Genomic DNA, 19,443 nt, shown 5'->3' on the forward strand with positions numbered 1-19,443 from the left:
TCCAAGCCGCAAAAAATGCGGCTCGGATGCAGAACCAAACCATGTTAGTGTGAATGCACCCTAACAGTGTGTGTGTTTAAACACCATCTTCCCCGATAACTGACAATTTATGTAAGGTTTGGAACATGAAAGTTTTTCCACTTGCCACACCAGGTTGAGGCCAGTGTAAGCCTAGAGCTCCTGCCTGAACACCCCATGGATTTCTATGTAGGCAGACTGGAACAGTGGCCCGAACTGGAACAGTATACTCTCTTTCTTCTTTTTTGGATTTCCCTCTGTGGTAGCCATCAATAGCTGCCATTTTCTGTTGTCCTCCTCCAGTTGTCTCTGATTATGATATGGAGCAGGGGGCTTAGAAGGTGAGATGTGGCCCACAGCAGTTGAATTCAGGAAGGCAAGTATGCTCGCTAGCTGGGTAAATGAGAACTTGATTCTCACAGCATTAATTACCGCCAAGAGCTCCTTATGTACCCGGCCAGTGGAAGAGAGGCGGGCTTGGGCGGCCCCCTGGGCATTGGCCCACTGGGAAATTTCCTTGTAGGGTCTAGCTACTGGTTGTCTCCCTTTTTTGTGTAATAAACATCTTTCCTTTGTTTCATGTTAATTCATGTATCTCTTTTTCTTGCTTGTTACAGTTTTCCCCCTGATAAATGTGTTGTGCCCATTGTTTGCTGTTCTGCCCGCTGTGTGTTAAATTGGTGGAAGAAACGTCTCTGTAATACTAATGTACAGATTCTAGTGACTGGGTGGCAAAAGAAAGTTATTTTTGTCCTCCATAATGACTGTCTATAACTGCACCTTCTGGTTGCTCTAACAAGTGACTTATCGTTCAGAACTGGAGAATAAAATATTCACGAGCACCAGACATTTTTCTTTGAGACCTCCAAAGTAATAGTATACATTCTATACTAACCGTCTATATTTCTTAGGTCATTGTTCACTGATGAAATTGATCTACTGGTCATGGCTACAGAAAGTGGGGACATTTACCTATGGGAGTTTGATGATTCTGTCACAGGTCCAGTTCATGAAGACACTTTTTCTCTGGATGATGAACAGCATCTTAAGGTAAAACTCTATGATTTCTAACTGTAAATTTAGGTTAAAACTCTGAAAAAACAGGTCCAATTCAACATCCCCTTTCAAATTTTACTTCATTGAGGTCTCATCATATGGTAAGCCTGGTGTTCTCCTTGCCTTTTACTTATAGAACATAAGAGCCTACACTTGGTGAGCGCTGTCATAATTTAGACCTTGTTCAGTATAAATACTTAACTAAGATATTAGTATCTCAGAACCCCATATAAGTCAGATATACTGTAAGTAAGATTTTGTAGGAAAAGGAAAATAGAAAATTAAAAACTTTGTCCAATGGTTGAACCTTGTTCAGTATAAATACTTAACTAAGATATTAGTATCTCAGAACCCCATATAAGTCAGATATACTGTAAGTAAGATTTTGTAGGAAAAGGAAAATAGAAAATTAAAAACTTTGTCCAATGGTTGAAAAAATAAGCCACAAATGTTTTATAAAAAAAACAAAAAACACTACTCACTTCTTCAATCCTAAGCCTATCTAGCACTAGATGATATGGCTGCTGCAGCCAAATGGTGATCTCAGCGATCATGTGCTGTACTTACTGTCATGACAGAGCAATGATACTATAGCTATGCCACATTCATTATAGTGAATAATTATAATATTCTCATAAAATGAAGAGGCCAATCTAATATAGGCACTCAGATGGTTCTGAGTTTTGACAATTAGTTGAACAATTAAATTATATGTAACAAAAGTATTACCATTATCTTTTTCTAGTTAATACAGTAAAATACATCCTATGTCATTTATAGGGAGTCTGTCACCTCCATATGGCCATATACAGCACTTACATTGTCCTATCGCACACCTATACATGAATGTAATAGTACCTTTGTCTTTGTTTTTACACTTGCAGAAGCTGGAAAAACGAACTTTGATTGATATGCAAATGAGCACTCACAAGTGCCCAGGGGCGGCGTTCACTGTGTTGGTGCCCAGGCTGCTCTGCCTTTTTTCATTGTTCCCCCGCCCCAGCCTCTGCATATGCCCGCCCTCCTATTCCCTTGCGTCATCCTTCGGTCCAGGCGAGATCCCGCGCCTGCGCACTGCCTCCGGGCCAGGGCATGCGCACTGCAATGACCATTGTTGGCACGGCATCGCTTTACGGCGCAAAAACAGCAGCAATGTGGTGTTTTCCGGCGCATGCGCAATAGTTAAAGCGATGCAGTGCCCACAATGGGCATCACAGTGCGCATGCTTCGGCCCGGCGAAAAAATACAGTATGTTCTAGAGCCAGCAGAGCTGGTGATCCAAATAACTTTTAGCACACAGTCCAAAGGAAGCTCGTTATAGCTGGAAACAGCATTTGGGAATACGACACAGTCAGGCATAGGATTGAGCCGGGTCTCTCAGGTTCTCCAGATCTAGTTGTTAAAATTACAGCCGGATCGGAGAGCCGTGTTACCGGCTGAATCCCGATCCGGTGCTCTGGCCATGAGCACTTCCTTTCCATAGTTTAGCACCTTATGCTTTTTAAAAGTTGGGTGGTATGTGTGTGTAGTGTATATATTGTGGGGATTCGCTCTGGTAGTTAGGATAAGCGGGCGCAGTACAGAGGCAAAATACAAGTTCGTAATTCAAACTTCAGTGTTTATTCACACATGATTCCAAAAACATCACTTTTGCAGTGTTGGTGTTACTTCACACCCAATGGCAAGTTAATAAAACAAAAGTCACCTTGGTGGCAGTTCTGCCTCAGAAAGTTCAAAAACAGGCTTTAGGTGGCCTGTTCCCCTGACACACGGGTCTCCGCTCTCCAGCCCAGCACAGGCCGCAGATCCCAGCACACAGACCTCCTGAGCTCCACTGTCAGACGGAGGTAATCCTCTGGATGGTTTTTATACCTGGCAAAACCCGGCCTGGAACGTGGGGAGTAGTCATCCACCCAGCACTTTGACTACTCCCAGTAAGAGCCATCCCGGATCAGATATTACAGCAATGCTAAGTACCAAGGTGTCAAACAGCAACTGCTGCTGACACATAAAAACCAGCTCATACTCCATCGAGGCCAGGAACCTCGGTGACACGTACCTATCATCCACGATGATTCCTTGTACCTTCTTATAATATTGTGTATTTATGTATGTGTACCATGTATATGGTGTATTTATGTGTGTTGCACATATATTGTGTATGTATATGTAAACATGTGTTGTGATGCCGCGTGTTCGCCGTTGAGTAGGGAACCTGCTGTTAAAAATTTGAATCCCACCCCTGGGCACAGTACTGGTGTGGTAAAGTGGTATTTCTCTTTGGTAGGATCCTACTTTTGTTTGAATAGAAGTATCCTTTATATATATATATATATATATATATATATATATATATATATATTATGATCATTAAATAAATGGAACATATAAAATAGAATATCAGTATAATATATTGTATAATAACAATATCAATATATTATCTTGTTCTGAAAACATTACATTTTGTAGTGAAACATTGTTTCTCATTTGCACAGATTCTGATGAAAGAGAATTCTCTAAACACAGAACAAAGTGGTGGGTTAATAAATATGCATCTAGCAGGTGAGGAAGAAGTGATACAGAAAATCTCCAGGTTGCACAAGAGACCATTAGACCATTTTTTATGGAATCCACAACTAAAATTCTCAACTAAACTTCATTACAATGCGGGTTAAAGGGGTTTCAGCCTTCATTGGCCCAAACAATACATTTTTTTTGTCTTTCTATTGTAAGAGCTATATTTTTTTTTTATCGGTGTAGCTGTATGAAGGTATTCTTTGTGGAACAAGTTGTATTTTTCAATGGCGTTAGTTTGACATACATATAATATATTTATTAGCTTTTATTAAAGAGAATCTGTCTCCACTTTTATTCTGCTAGGTTCTAACTGCTCCAGCGCATGCCAGTGAGTCTCCGTATTCATGAGCTCCCTGCTCTCCTTGCCCACCTGCCTCTGACAGTTTTCTCTATATGAATCAGCATCAGGTGGGTGGGGAGAGCCATAAATATTCAGGACTCATTGGCATGTGCTGGAACTGTTTAATACAAGATTTTGGCAACACGGCTGGGTCAATTAAAAAGAGTGTCCCAAGGAGACCTGTCACTAGTTATGTTGCCCTAAGTTAGGACACCATAATACTGGTGACAGATTCCCTTTAAAAAGATATTCCTGCTATTTTATTTTGTATTGCAGTGCTATTACAAGTATAGTTTACCAAATGACAGATTGACTAGATGTTGTGTTCCGCCTTTTTCCTTCATATATATAAAATAGGTCCATCGTTGCATTTTATATGTGTATTTTAGGCTCTTATATGTTTAAATTTCTTCTTATTTTGTGGGTCAGGTTTCACCTGCAAGAAGGTATTAGCTGGTCATTTTAAAGCAGTCACAGCCTTGGTCGTAGTTGGGAAAGAAAATGGCTTCTCCACTGTATATTTGGTAGGTATATCTCAGCGAGTTCAATTAAAGCTCTAGAACCTGTTTTTTTTTTCTATACTTCTAATGCAAAATACAGCAAGCAATATCATGAAACCTTGCACAACCTGATCGTTCTACAGCAAACATTCAGTACTTAAAGCGGTTATTCCACAAACCACACTTATTCCCCCACAGGTTAGGGAATAAGTGTCGGATCGCTTTGTGGTCCAACTGCATGGGACAATCCCTATAAATATGAAATAAATTGTCATGAAAATTGATATCTAAAAATCATTTGTATATGGGTATATTAAAAGGGTTCTCAAATACTTTATTAGTAATAGTAAGTTCTAAATTAATAGAGGGTCATTTCCTTCTCAGGACACTCACTTATTAGTCAGGACAGAGAGTGGCTACAAAGAGAATCTCTCATGCTGGACGACTCATCACATCCGTGTAGCCCATTGATTACAATATATACTATGCAATACTTTATTTTTCCTCTGATGGTGCTACGGGAAGTTGAGCACTTAACAGATTAAAACTGATTGCAGGGGGTCCCAGCAGCGAAACACCCTATGATCTATTAAATATGAAGGGCACCTTTTTAACAAGAGGGGATTGCCCAAAATAAGGACACTAATGGCAAACACACTAGCAAAAGCAGAATGCAAGGGACAGTAATACATATACAGAAATGATGCAGAGAGAGAGAGATAAAAACTATGTAGGTTTGGCATGATATCTAACTACTCTACTTCTTATATACATATGCTGCTGGAGTAATTGTGACTTTTGTTTATTTTTTTTTGTAAATTCTTTATTTAGCATTTTCAATTTTCAGTTATCAAAGCCATGGCAAGCCATGGAGCAAATATTAACAAAAGTTCACACAGAAAAAGTGAACATGTAGCAGAGAACAAATGGTCAGGAAAAAAATCACCGACTGACTTTTGTTTATAATAATATGAAGACTTTACGTCTACTAGTCCATGATGGTAAATGGCCATAATATATGATTAGTTCAGATATACCCAGATATTTGGATTGTTGTAGTTTATTGAGAACACTATTTCAATCTACGTAGCATAATAAAACTTTTATTCTAAAATATAAATGTCGCAGACCGTATGCTGAATGTAGTAGGTAAATAAAAGTTCAGAAGAAGGACCTTTAGGGTAACTGGACATGATGCAGATTATGTGTGTTTTTTTCATATGGATTGAAATGGCAATGAAATGTGACAAATCTCATGTACACTTTGCTTCTTTCTTCCGTGTAGAAATGTACCTGTAGTGTGGTTTGTAAAATCATTAGCATGTCAATTTTTTGGTGCAATTCCTCACCTTATATATATATATGTATATATATATATATATATATATATATATATATATATAGTGGTTTTCGATATCGACTTCAATGAGGTTGTTAACATAAACAGAAAATCTGCACCAAAATCCACAACAAAAACCACACAAAAAATGCATCAAATAAATCGTGCTGATTTATATTTGACTTTTTATGCGGTTTTGAAGTGGATTTCATGAGGATATTGTGCCCCGCTCCTTTCTGCAGGAAATTGCGCTATGCTACTCACCCTCGTGTCCAGTCCCGCACTTTCCCCTCTGGTCAAGGCGGTTCTGGCCATTGGTGCCCTCTGCAGGCTGCAGCCTGCACGTGTTCTTTGCATGCCTCCTGGCCAAATCCTTAGGACGCAGGCTTGCTTTCGGCCTCTTATAGGGCCAGTGTGCATGCATCCAAATCCTTCCCCAGCCAATAGCTGACAGTTTATGGCTTTGTTGGAGAGTGTCTGAGCTTTAGATTTCCTAGTCACGAGTAACCAGAAAAGGTGTCATTTTCTGTCTGACATATACCGTACTCCAGTCTAACTTCTAACTCTGACTTCTAGCCACCTGCCCTGACCTTTGCCTGTTTCATGGATTGTCCTATTGCTGCGTGCCCTGACCTCGGATTTGTTTCTCGGATATGTTTGTATGCTGCCTGCTCCAATCTCGGCCTGGTACCAGACTAAGAATATTGCCTGACACCCCAGTGGGCCAGCTGACAACTACACCAGACCTATTTCAAGAGGTTGCAGCCTGGTAGCTTCCCAGCAGTGAAGTCTAGATCCCTGTTTAGGGGTTAAAGGGTGAATACAGCAGGACTGCCAGGATAATGCTCTTAGAGTTAGCTTTAATCAAACTAATTAGTTGGTACAGTGGGTCCACACTCACTGTTTATAACGGCGCATCTGCTGCATACAAATACCTAATGTATGCAGGTAGCCTTAAAAGAAAATATTATTTTGTGTATATATAAATGCCATCTGATAAATGTCATTATGAGCAGATAGTGTATCTTCTTTTTTCCAATAGTTGAGTGGTGGATGGGACAGAAGACTATGCTTATGGGATCTACTTACATGCACCCTCATTGAGACATTCTGTAGACCAGAACTGGATAACTGGAGCGAACAAAGAGAAACAGCTTGTGATGGCGTTATAATGGACATGTGCTATTGTCCAAAAAGGTAAACATACAGTGCATAAAGTATTTTATAAAGACCTTTCCTTATATTTTCGGAGGTAAAAACGTAGAATTTTTTTTGTCTAATATGTTCTAGACAGGAGTTTGCCTATTCTTCTAGCAATGGAAATATTTACATCCGCCATTTTGGAGCAGTAAGTTCAGAGATGACCCTTGTAGATATTCTGAGAGGGCATGAGGCAGAAGTCACCTCAGTTGTTTGGCATAATCTGAAAGACAAATGGATCACAGGCTCTGAAGATGGAACTATTCGAATATGGGTATGAAACTCTACAATTTACTAATGTAAGACTAATCTTTAGAATACACTGGTGCAAAAACATAGCTATCACAGATACTGCACTACCCCTTACTTGGTACTGCACAGATGATTCGAAGAGGGCAATTCAATTTATACAGGTATATTTCAAGGAAGATATTTTCATGAACAGTGTGGCCGATTTACTAATTCAGTAGACAGCGTACAATTAGGCAGTCTAAGGATGCACAAATTTATCATCTTGGCTCAGGCTGGATGATAAATTTGGAATATGGCTAAACTTTTTAGTTTAATGCTATACCACCTATTGGTTGGCTTACTTTGCAAGGTAATTTTGAGACAAAATGTTGGTACAATTTTAGAGCAAAATGTAACACTCAGTAAATATAAAGAACAATAACTGTAGCAGGTAAGCCATAGCATATACTGTATACAGATATTTTGGACTTCCATTTTCTCTATTGCATATTATTGGCCATTTGAATTTCTCGTTCACATATGAACAGATTTAGATTATCCATTACTACAATCTCTGTCATCTACAGAGCGAAGAGGGTGCACAGTGTGAGAGGATCCTGCATACCAAGGGAGTGGTCATGTGTATTTGTATCGATCAAATAAATGGGTGCATTGTAGCAGGGGTGCAAGATACTATAAGGTAAAAAATATTTGACCATTTTTCCTTTCCTCACTTTAGTGTTTCCTATATAGATGGTCTAAAAATACAATTATATATACATAAGTTTAAAAATATATATACTAATAAAAGATACCACTGCGTAAGTAGTAAGGAATAGGCAGTGTAGGCGGCCAGCTGAGGTGCCTCTGAGAGTGAGGGAACAATTTATGGATTTATGTTGCTGATAATGTTTTACATGACTGGGAACTATGGGCCCTTAGAGCATTGGTCTGGTACTGCATTTGTTACATGGGAATAAATATTCACTGTTTGACAGACAAGTATAGTAACCTCAGCTCTTGCAGAGAGAAGTAGCAAATGGAAGAAACCAAGCAACCTGTGAGACGGTATACATATATAGATCTATCTATCTGATAAGGGATAAGCAGGAAACAGGGCTGCAGCAGCTGTCAGAACCTACTATACATGTTAGATGCTGTACATGGTGGGCTGACCAGCCGACTCTGCATTGAGAAGTGAATGTGTGTATAAAGTCATCGGGTGTTCACAAGACTGGACTTCACCAATAGCAGCCACCTTTCCTGGGTACTATAAGCTGAATTGTACAACAGAACAGTTGCAAGAATAGTATTATAATGCACATATCAACACTGGCAGGTAATGAATACATCGAAGTAGAAAGACACTGAGAGCTGACAGGAACTGAATAATGATGGTAAACAGATGATGGTATAACCAAATGAAGGAGGTGTCAGTCAGGTAATGAAGCAGACAGATGATAATGACCAAGGTTAACAGACAATAACTGACCAAAAATTGGAAAGGTCCAAAATGCTTAAGTGTAAGGATTATGGTGATATAACCATTTACATGGTATTTTAATGGTTAGTTAATAAACAAGATTTTATACCCAAGTGTTGAAATTAGAGTTGAGCGAACACCTGGATGTTCAGGTTCGAGAAGTTCGGCCGAACTTCCCGGAAATGTTCGGGTTCATGATCCGAACCCGACCCGAACTTCGTCCCGAACCCGAACCCCATTGAAGTCAATGGGGACCCGAACTTTTCGGCACTAAAAAGGCTGTAAAACAGCCCAGGAAAGGGCTAGAGGGCTGCAAAAGGCAGCAAAATGTAGTTAAATCCCCTGCAAACAAATGTGAATAGGGAAATGAATAAAAATAAAAATAAAATAAATAAAAATTAACCAATATCAATTGGAGAGAGGTCCCATAGCAGAGAATCAGGCTTCATGTCAGCAGAGAATCAGTCTTCATGTCATAGCAGAGAATCAGGCTTCACGTCACCCACCACTGGAACAGTCCATTGTCACATATTTAGGCCCAGGCACCCAGGCAGAGGAGAGAGGTCCCATAACATAGAATCTGGCTTCATGTCAGCAGAGAATCAGTCTTCATGTCATAGCAAAGAATCAGGCTTCACGTCACCCACCACTGGAACAGGCCACTGTCAGATATTTTTAGGCCCCGGCACCCAGACAGAGGAGAGAGGTCCCATAGCAGAGAATCAGGCTTCATGTCAGCAGAGAATCAGTCTTCATGTCATAGCAGAGAATCAGGCTTCACGTCACCCAAAACTGGAACAGTCCATTGTCAGATATTTAGGCCCCGGCACCCAGACAGAGGAGAGAGGTCCCATAACATAGAATCTGGCTTCATGTCAGCAGAGAATCAGTCTTCATGTCATAGCAGAGAATCAGGCTTCATGTCATAGCAGAGAATCAGTCTTCATGTCATAGCAGAGAATCATGCTTCACGACACCCACCACTGGAACAGTCCATTGTCAGATATTTAGACCCAGGCAGAGGAGAGAGGTCGCATAGCAGAGAATCTGGCTTCATATCAGCAGAGAATCAGTCTTCATGTCATAGCAGAGAATCAGGCTTCACGTCACCCACCACTGGAACAGTCCATTGTCAGATATTTAGGCCCCGGCACCCAGGCAGAGGAGAGAGGTCCCATAGCAGAGATTCAGTCTTCATGTCAGCAGAGAATCAGTCTTCATGTCATAGCAGAGAATCATGCCTCACGTCACCCACCACTGGAACAGTCCATTGTCAGATATTTAGGCCCCGGCACCCAGGCAGAGGAGAGAGGTCCCATAACAGAGATTCAGGCTTCATTTCAGCAGAGAATCAGTCTTCATGTCATAGCAGAGAATCATGCTTCACGTCACCCAACATTGGAACAGTCCATTATCATATAATTTAGGACCCGGCACCCAGACAGAGGAGAGACTTCCCATAACATAGAATCTGGCTTCATGTCAGCAGAGAATCCGTCTTCATGTCATAGCAGAGAATCATGCTTCACGTCACCCACCACTGGAACAGTCCATTGTCACATATTTAGGCCCCGGCACCCAGACAGAGGAGAGAGGTCCCATAACAGAGATTCAGGCTTCATGTCAGCAGAGAATCAGCAGAGAATCAGTCTTCATGTCATAGCAGAGAATCAGGATTCACGTCAGCCAACATTGGAACAGTCCATTGTCATATAATTTATGCCCCGGCACCCAGACAGAGGAGAGAGGTCCCATAACAGAGATTCAGGCTTCATGTCAGCGAATCAGCAGAGAATCAGTCTTCATGTCATAGCAGAGAATCAGGCTTCATGTCACCCACCACTGGAACAGGCCACTGTCAGATATTTTTAGGCCCCGGCACCCAGACAGAGGAGAGAGGTCCCATAACAGAGATTCAGGCTTCATGTCAGCAGAGAATCAGTCTTCATGTCATAGCAGAGAATCATGCTTCACGTCACCCACCACTGGAACAGTCCATTGTCACATATTTAGGCCCAGGCACCCAGGCAGAGGAGAGAGGTCCCATAACAGAGATTCAGGCTTCATGTCAGCGACTCAGCAGAGAATCAGTCTTCATGTCAGCAGAGAATCAGTCTTCATGTCATAGCAGAGAATCAGGCTTCACGTCACCCACCACTGGAACAGGCCACTGTCACATATTTAGGCCCAGGCACCCAGGCAGAGGAGAGAGGTCCCATAGCAGAGAATCAGTCTTCATGTCAGCAGAGAATCAGTCTTCATGTCATAGCAGAGAATCAGGCTTCATGTCACCAACCACTGGAACAGGCCACTGTCAGATATTTTTAGGCCCCGGCACCCAGACAGAGGAGAGGTTCATTCAACTTTGGGTTGCCCCGCAATATAATGGTAAAATGAAAATAAAAATAGGATTGAATGAGGAAGTGCCCTGGAGTACAATAATATATGGTTAAGGGGAGGTAGTTAATGTCTAATCTGCACAAGGGATGGACAGGTCCTGTGGGATCCATGCCTGGTTCATTTTTATGAACGTCAGCTTGTCCACATTGGCTGTAGACAGGCGGCTGCGTTTGTCTGTAATGACGCCCCCTGCCATGCTGAATACACGTTCAGACAAAACGCTGGCCGCCGGGCAGGCCAGCACCTCCAAGGCATAAAAGGCTAGCTCTGGCCACGTGGACAATTTGGAGACCCAGAAGTTAAATGGGGCCGAACCATCAGTCAGTACGTGGAGGGGTGTGCACAGGTACTGTTCCACCATGTTAGTGAAATGTTGCCTCCTGCTAACACGGAACGTGGTGGTATCAGGTGGTGGTGCAGTTAGCTGTGGCGTGGTGACAAAACTTTTCCACATCTCTGCCATGCTAACCCTGCCCTCAGAGGAGCTGGCCGTGACACAGCTGCGTTGGCGACCTCTTGCTCCTCCTCTGCCTTCGCCTTGGGCTTCCACTTGTTCCCCTGTGACATTTGGGAATGCTCTCAGTAGCGCGTCTACCAACGTGCGCTTGTACTCGCGCATCTTCCTATCATGCTTCAGTGCAGGAAGTAAGGTGGGCACATTGTCTTTGTACCGTGGATCCAGCAGGGTGGCAACCCAGTAGTCTGCACACGTTAAAATGTGGGCAACTCTGCTGTCGTTGCGCAGGCACTGCAGCATGTAGTCGCTCATGTGTGCCAGGCTGCCCAGAGGTAAGGACAAGCTGTCCTCTGTGGGAGGCGTATCGTCATCGTCCTGCGTTTTCCCCCAGCCACGCACCAGTGATGGGCCCGAGCTGCGTTGGGTGCCACCCCGCTGTGAACATGCTTCATCCTCATCCTCCTCCACCTCCTCCTCGTCCTCCTCGTCCTCCAGTAGTGGGCGCTGTCTGGCCACATTTGTACCTGGCCTCTGCTGTTGCAAAAAACCTCCCTCTGAGTCACTTCGAAGAAACTGGCCTGAAAGTGCTAAAAATGACCCCTCTTCCTCCTCCTCCTCCTGGGCCACCTCCTCTTCTATCATCGCCCTGTGTTTTCTCAAGGAGACATAGAAGTGGTATTGTAACGCTGATAACGGCGTCATCGCCACTGGCCATGTTGGTGGAGTACTCGAAACAGCACAACAGGGCACACAGGTCTCGCATGGAGGCCCAGTCTTTGGTGGTGAAGTGGTGCTGTTCCGCAGTGCGACTGACCCGTGCGTGCTGCAGCTGAAACTCCACTATGGCCTGCTGCTGCTCGCACAGTCTGTCCAGCGTGTGCAAGGTGGAGGTCCACCTGGTGGGCACGTCGCATATGAGGCGGTGAGCGGGAAGGCCGAAGTTACGCTGTAGCGCAGACAGGCGAGCAGCGGCAGGATGTGAACGCCGGAAGCGCGAACAGACGGCCCGCACTTTATGCAGCAGCTCTGACATGTCATGGTAGTTGCGAATGAACTTCTGCACCACCAAATTCAGCACATGCGCCAGGCAAGGGATGTGCGTCAAACCGGCTAGTCCCAGAGCTGCAACGAGATTTCGCCCATTATCGCACACCACCAGGCCGGGCTTGAGGCTCACCGGCAGCAACCACTCGTCGGTCTGTTGTTCTATACCCCGCCACAACTCCTGTGCGGTGTGGGGCCTGTCCCCAAACATATGAGTTTCAGAATGGCCTGCTGACGTTTACTCCGGGCTGTGCTGAAGTTGGTGGTGAAGGTGTGTGGCTGACTGGATGAGCAGGTGGAAGAAGAGGAGGAGGAAGCTGAGTAGGAGGAGGAGGAGACAGGAGGCAAAGAATGTTGCCCTGCGATCCTTGGCGGCGGAAGGACGTGCGCCAAACAGCTCTCCGCCTGGGACCCAGCCGCCACTACATTTACCCAGTGTGCAGTTAGGGAGATATAGCGTCCCTGGCCGTGCTTACTGGTCCACGTATCTGTGGTTAGGTGGACCTTGCCACAGATGGCGTTGCGCAGTGCACACTTGATTTTATCGGATACTTGGTTGTTCAGGGAAGGCACGGCTCTCTTGGAGAAGTAGTGCCGGCTGGGAACAACATACTGTGGGACAGCAAGCGACATGAGCTGTTTGAAGCTGTCTGTGTCCACCAGCCTAAATGACAGCATTTCATAGGCCAGTAGTTTAGAAATGCTGGCATTCTCGGCCAGGGATCGAGGGTGGCTAGGTGGGAATTTACGCTTTCTCTCAAATGTTTGTGAGATGGAGAGCTGAACGCTGCCGTGTGACATGGTTGAGATGCTTGGTGACGCAGGTGGTGGTGTTTGTGGTACATCCCATGTTTGCTGGGCGGCAGGTGCCAACGTTCCTCCAGAGGCGGAGGAAGAGGCCGAGGCGGAAGCAGCAGAAGAGGCCGAGGCGGCAGCAGCAGAAGAGGTAGCAGGGGGAGCCTGAGTGACTTCCTTGTTTTTAAGGTGTTTACTCCACTGCCGTTCATGCTTTGCATGCAGGTGCCTGGTCATGCAGGTTGTGCTAAGGTTCAGAACGTTAATGCCTCGCTTCAGGCTCTGACGGCACAGCGTGCAAACCACTCGGGTCTTGTCGTCAGCACATTGTTTGAAGAAGTGCCATGCCAGGGAACTCCTTGAAGCTGCCTTTGGGGTGCTCGGTTCCAGATGGCGGCGGTCAGTAGCACGCGGAGTCTCTTGGCGGCGGGTGTTCTGCTTTTGCCCACTGCTCCCTCTTTTGCTATGCTGTTGGCTCGGTCTCACCACTGCCTCTTCCTCCGAACTGTGAAAGTCAGTGGCACGACCTTCATTCCATGTGGGGTCTAGGACCTCATCGTCCCCTGCATCGTCTTCCACCCAGTCTTGATCCCTGACCTCCTGTTCAGTCTGCACACTGCAGAAAGACGCAGCAGTTGGCACCTGTGTTTCGTCATCATCATAGACATGATGAGGTGGTATTCCCATGTCCTCATCATCAGGAAACATAAGTGGTTGTGCGTTAGTGCATTCTATGTCTTCCACCGCTGGGGAAGGGCTAGGTGGATGCCCTTGGGAAACCCTGGCAGCAGAGTCTTCAAACAGCATAAGAGACTGCTGCATAACTTGAGGCTCAGACAGTTTCCATGATATGCATCGGGGTGATGTGACAGACTGATGGGCTTGGTTTTCAGGTGCCATCTGTGCGCTTTCTGCAGAAGACTGGGTGGGAGATAATGTGAACGTGCTGGATCCACTGTCGGCCACCCAATTGACTAATGCCTGTACCTGCTCAGGCCTTACCATCCTTAGAATGGCATTGGGCCCCACCAAATATCCCTGTAAATTCTGGCGGCTACTGGGACCTGAGGTAGTTGGTACACTAGGACGTGTGGCTGTGGCAGAACGGCCACGTCCTCTCCCAGCACCAGAGGGTCCACTAACACTACCACGACTATGTCCGCGTCCCTTACTAGATGTTTTCTTCATTGTTACCGTTCACCACAATAAGAAAAATATTATTTGGCCCAATGTATTGAATTCAAATTCAGGCCTTTTTTTACAGACACCTAACACTATCTGGCTATCTATTTAGGTACCGTATTACACTAATACAGGCACAGCAGTAATGACAGATTTAGCTGAATATAAATGTGAGGCCTATTATTTAGGCGCTGGGTGACAGGTATACGTTTACGGACAGAATTAGACTTGGATATGCACAGTAGCGTGTGTGTGAAGTTATTGAGAATGACCCTATCAGCACCTTAAATCTAATATACCCTTTTAGGGATAGATTTAAAGTAGGCCTGATACAGCAGAAACCACTAATTTAGAAAATTGCTAGGTTGGGAATTGTATTTCAACCCAGAACAAAAACTGTGCTTTGACGGACACAAAATAACTTGAGCAGCTACAGCAATAGCCACAGATTTTGCTGAATATAAATTTGAGGCCTATTATTTAGGCGCTGGGTGACAGGTATACGTTTACGGACAGAATTAGACTTGGATATGCACAGTAGCGTGTGTGTGAAGTTATTGAGAATGACCCTATCAGCACCTTGAATCTAATATACCCTTTTAGGGATAGATTTAAATAACCACACTATTGATGGTTAAATGGACTTGGTGGCAGCTTGCCCCTGATGTAGGATATAGCCAAAAAATAACCACACTATTGATGGTTAAATGGACTTGGTGGCAGCTTGCCCCTGATGTAGGATATAGCCAAAAAATAACCACACTATTGATGGTTAAATGGACTTGGTGGCAGCTTGCCCCTGATGTAGGATATAGCCAAAAAATAACCACACTATTGATGGTTAAATGGACTTGGTGGCAGCTTGCCCTTGATGTAGGATATAGCCAAAAAATAACCACACTATTGCTGGTTAAATGGATTTGGTGACAGCTTGCCCCTGATGTAGGATATAGCAAAAAAATAACCACACTATTGATGGTTAAATGGACTTGGTGGCAGCTTGTGCTGGCGCACCACAAGCCACAAAATGGCCGCCGATCACCCCAGAAAAAAAGTGACTGAAAAACGCTCTGGGCAGCCTAAAAACAGTGAGCAATTGAATAGCAGCAGTTCAATGATCCACAGCTGTAGATCGTTCACTGTCTTAAGTGTTTTGGAGGAGTTAATCACTGTCTAATCTCGCCCTAACGTCGCAGCTGCAACCTCTCCCTACACTTGTAACAGCAGAGTGACGTGCAGCGCTACGTGACCCAAGCTTATATAGAGTCTGGGTCACATGCTGCACTGGCCAATCACAGCCATGCCAATAGTAGGCATGGCTGTGATGGCCTCTTGGGGCAAGTAGTATGACGCTTGTTGATTGGCTGCTTTGCAGCCTTTCAAAAAGCGCCAAGAAAGCACCGAACACCGAACCCGAACCCGGACTTTTACGAAAATGTTCGGGTCCGTGTCACGGACACCCCAAAATTCGGTACGAACCCGAACTATACAGGTTCGGGTTCGCTCATCCCTAGTTGAAATCCTTTGATTGTTATTTTCTAGACCTTGACTACAGCTTTCTCTGACTGCGTTCTAGATCTAGCCCTGAATCATGGTACTAAACCAAACACCTTTGACCCTCAATGTCCTTAAAGCTCTTCCTATAAAAAAGCTTCATTTGAAATAGTAAAAACAGCAACCGAATTAATCAGTGCATCCTGCATGGTATAACAAAAATGCAGGTGTACATGGTCATAGTTAAAGAAAAAGCTGGGTCATTACAGTCTAATCCTTCTCCATATGGTGGGTGCCAAGTATGCATAAGCCTATTTTCAAGGCGTGCTGTACCCAAAAAAACACTGACTGCTACCATTATTACCTCTTAGAGCAAGCAGGCAATGACCTGTGGTCAGCTATACATTTCACCTAATTAAAAAAAAGGCAGTGAAGGGAATAGGTTAATGATATCACTCATCATGAAGTTAGCCATACCTCCTGATATATGCTGCAAAAAAAGAAACAAAACATCTGTCAGTAGATTTGTACCCGCCAGTATGAAACTTGGCAGCTGAAGGCATCTGTGTTGGTACCAAGTACAGAAGTACCCACATTGCTGAGAAAAATGCTGTTTTAATATATGTAAGTGAGCCTCAAAGAGCAATGCGTGCATTGCCATTACACCTAGAGACATGTTCCTCTTTCTCTGCAACTGCTGCACCCTCTGAATTTGGACTGACATGGCCAGACATGTTCACGTTTTTACTGCCTGTCCCTGTCTATCAAAGTGCAGAGGGCTACACAGTTGCAGAGAAAGCGTAGCCTCTAGATGTAACGGCAACATCCTTATTGCCACTAGAGGCTCATTTGTATATATTAATGCATAGTTTTTCTCAGCAATGTGGGCACATATGTACATGGGACCAACATAGATGCCTTCAGCTGCCAAGCACACTTTCAACAGTTCAGCCAGTTTCATAGGTACAAATCTGCTGACAGATGCCCTTTATAGGGAAATCAGACAGTGTGAAATACTAACCCTAACATGAACAGCAGAAGGGTGCTAGGACCTCGAGAAGAAAATCAATTTGCAGAGTTGAACTGGAGTCAAATGCTTTGTTTCACGCAACAAAAACACTAACAAACTAGAAGATTCAGAAACAAAATATGGATAAAAATAAAAGTAAGAGCCAAACTACACAGAAAAGAAGCTACTAGACAAGAAATTTGATAATGGATACAAGGTAAACAGATCTAAAAAATATCTGCATACCAATGCTCAGAGCTTATGCTATCAATGGCAATCTCAACAGCAGAGACAAAACATATTTAAAGGACAGCTATTGTTATTTAGCCGATATGGATCCACTGTTACTTGGACAGATTTGGCTTAGGGCCACTCCTAATAGCATTTGTAAGTGGTCCCCCTGGTCTTCACCCTTGAGCCCCTATAGAGGATATGGACTTTGCTGTAGTGAAGCAATGTCTCTATTCAAATGACAGCTGACCCATGGGTTTCAAGAGACACTGGTGCAGAGCACTAAGGGATCAGACAGAACAGTAGTCTGGTAGTCAGGGTTCATGCAATCCAATAAACAGTCTGAAGTCAGGATGGGTAGCTCCGGGTTAGAATGGAGATCAGGCAGAAGTCAAGTCAGGCAGCAAAAGGTCAAATCCAGGAAACAGGAAGAGTTTGGTACACAGACTGATGAACTTGAAACTGTACAGCGTAGCAGGACACTAGCAAACTAAAACATATTGCTCAGGCACTTTCCCGCAGGTGGCCAGCCATTGGTCCTTTAAGAGCCAGAGGGAGCACACACACGTTCGGTGGGCAGAAAAAGAGAGGCCTGGCTGGCAAGATGCAGGCCACAGCCTGAATGAAGGGACAGAGATACTTTGGCAGTTGGCGAGGCCGCTGTGGGTCCTGTATCATTAACTGGATGACCATCAGTAATGGTTCAACTGTGGTTACAGTTTCATAAAAACTCAACAAGAAACAAGAAACAAGAGAAGATGACACAGCAGGCAAAAACCTTCAAGCTGTAATAGTGTAGAGGGGATGCTAAAAAAAATAGCTTGTATTATATATAAAAAATAATACGGATACGTTGGGAAGGGAGTTCATTGCTATTTGACAGCTATCACGCTGAACTTCAGGGAACGAGGATGGGCACATTTTGAGACCCCTGGATTTGTCAACAGATTTCTTGATCAGGAGTATTTAGTTTAGTTTCAGACATAGTGATGATCTTATCCATGTCTGGTTTTAATACTAAGGATGGGAATGAGCTGTGAAGAAAACAATTTTCATATATGCTTTATCATATTAAATGTTTGGTCACTTGTGACTCTTTCTGTACATCTATCTGATTTTCCATATTTTAGGGTGTATGATCCAGAAACCCTTCTTCAGGTCCAAAGTAATGTGGGGCATACAGATCTAATCCGTTCCATAGTGCATATTCCAGAGATGAAGCAGGTACTGGTAAAGTGTGTTAGGAGATTTTATTTGGTTTCAACAATTAACTATGAGCAATAAAAATACATTTTAATATATATCTATGTCTTTTCAGTACGCTTCAGTTTCATGGGACAGGACGGTGAGAATGTGGAAAGCTTACTACAAGGCAAACAATCCATACAGTAGTAATGCTTAATCATGGAGCACTGTTATATTAGCAACAATAACACACCTCATGAATAAAAACCGTATAACAGAAAAACTTTTGTTACTCACAGAAACCAAAGAGAATTCATGTAATGAATCTATGCTGCACTGTGATTGATGCTATGGGTAAAAGCTTAAATTGTTTCTGTTAGACAGTAGTTAAAATTGGGCCCATGTTGTGCTTATGTTTTCTGTTCCAGTACTTTTTAATACAATAAGGCTGGTCCAAACACAAGATACTATACCTGTCAATTGCTAATAACCTTCCTTCCCCCATTTCGGATTGATTGACCAAGCGTGCATGTGTTATGGACAAGGAGAGGAGAGTAAGCCACTGCCAGACACCTGTGGTGGTGGCTCATCTCTCTGAGAACAGAGGATCGGGCATGTTGAGATCGAACTGCATGATCCTTCTCTCCCCTGACATCTGTCATCTGGGGATATTTGGGATTCCATTATACACATAAGATGGCTGGTTTGGCCAATATACATGAAGTGTCTATTATAGCAATGATATTTCAAGTACTAGAATTATACCGGAGCAGCTATTTGAAGGAAAAAGCTTAAAATACATAGCTTTGTATATAAACACTAAGGGGTAGGTTTATCGAGATAGGTGCAAAGGAAAACTGGCTTAGCTTCCCATAACAACCAATCAGATTCCACTTTACATT

General features: G+C 43.6%; 1 protein-coding gene across 1 annotated transcript in view; it reads left to right on the top strand.

The window, feature by feature from the left end:
- LOC120987022 overlaps positions 1-19,030 on the top strand; it is a 64,556-nt gene extending 45,526 nt beyond the window's left edge. Inside the window, exons 11-18 of the mRNA XM_040415677.1 lie at positions 930-1,068; positions 3,570-3,636; positions 4,421-4,515; positions 6,873-7,027; positions 7,121-7,304; positions 7,849-7,961; positions 18,487-18,580; positions 18,675-19,030. Of these exons, the coding sequence (XP_040271611.1) occupies positions 930-1,068; positions 3,570-3,636; positions 4,421-4,515; positions 6,873-7,027; positions 7,121-7,304; positions 7,849-7,961; positions 18,487-18,580; positions 18,675-18,758 (931 nt within the window). The 3' untranslated portion in view covers positions 18,759-19,030. The remainder of the gene's footprint in view (positions 1-929; positions 1,069-3,569; positions 3,637-4,420; positions 4,516-6,872; positions 7,028-7,120; positions 7,305-7,848; positions 7,962-18,486; positions 18,581-18,674) is intronic.
- The last annotated feature ends 413 nt before the right edge of the window (positions 19,031-19,443 follow it).

This window comes from Bufo bufo, chromosome 1 (genome assembly GCF_905171765.1).
Source record: "Bufo bufo chromosome 1, aBufBuf1.1, whole genome shotgun sequence".
NCBI lineage: Eukaryota > Metazoa > Chordata > Amphibia > Anura > Bufonidae > Bufo > Bufo bufo.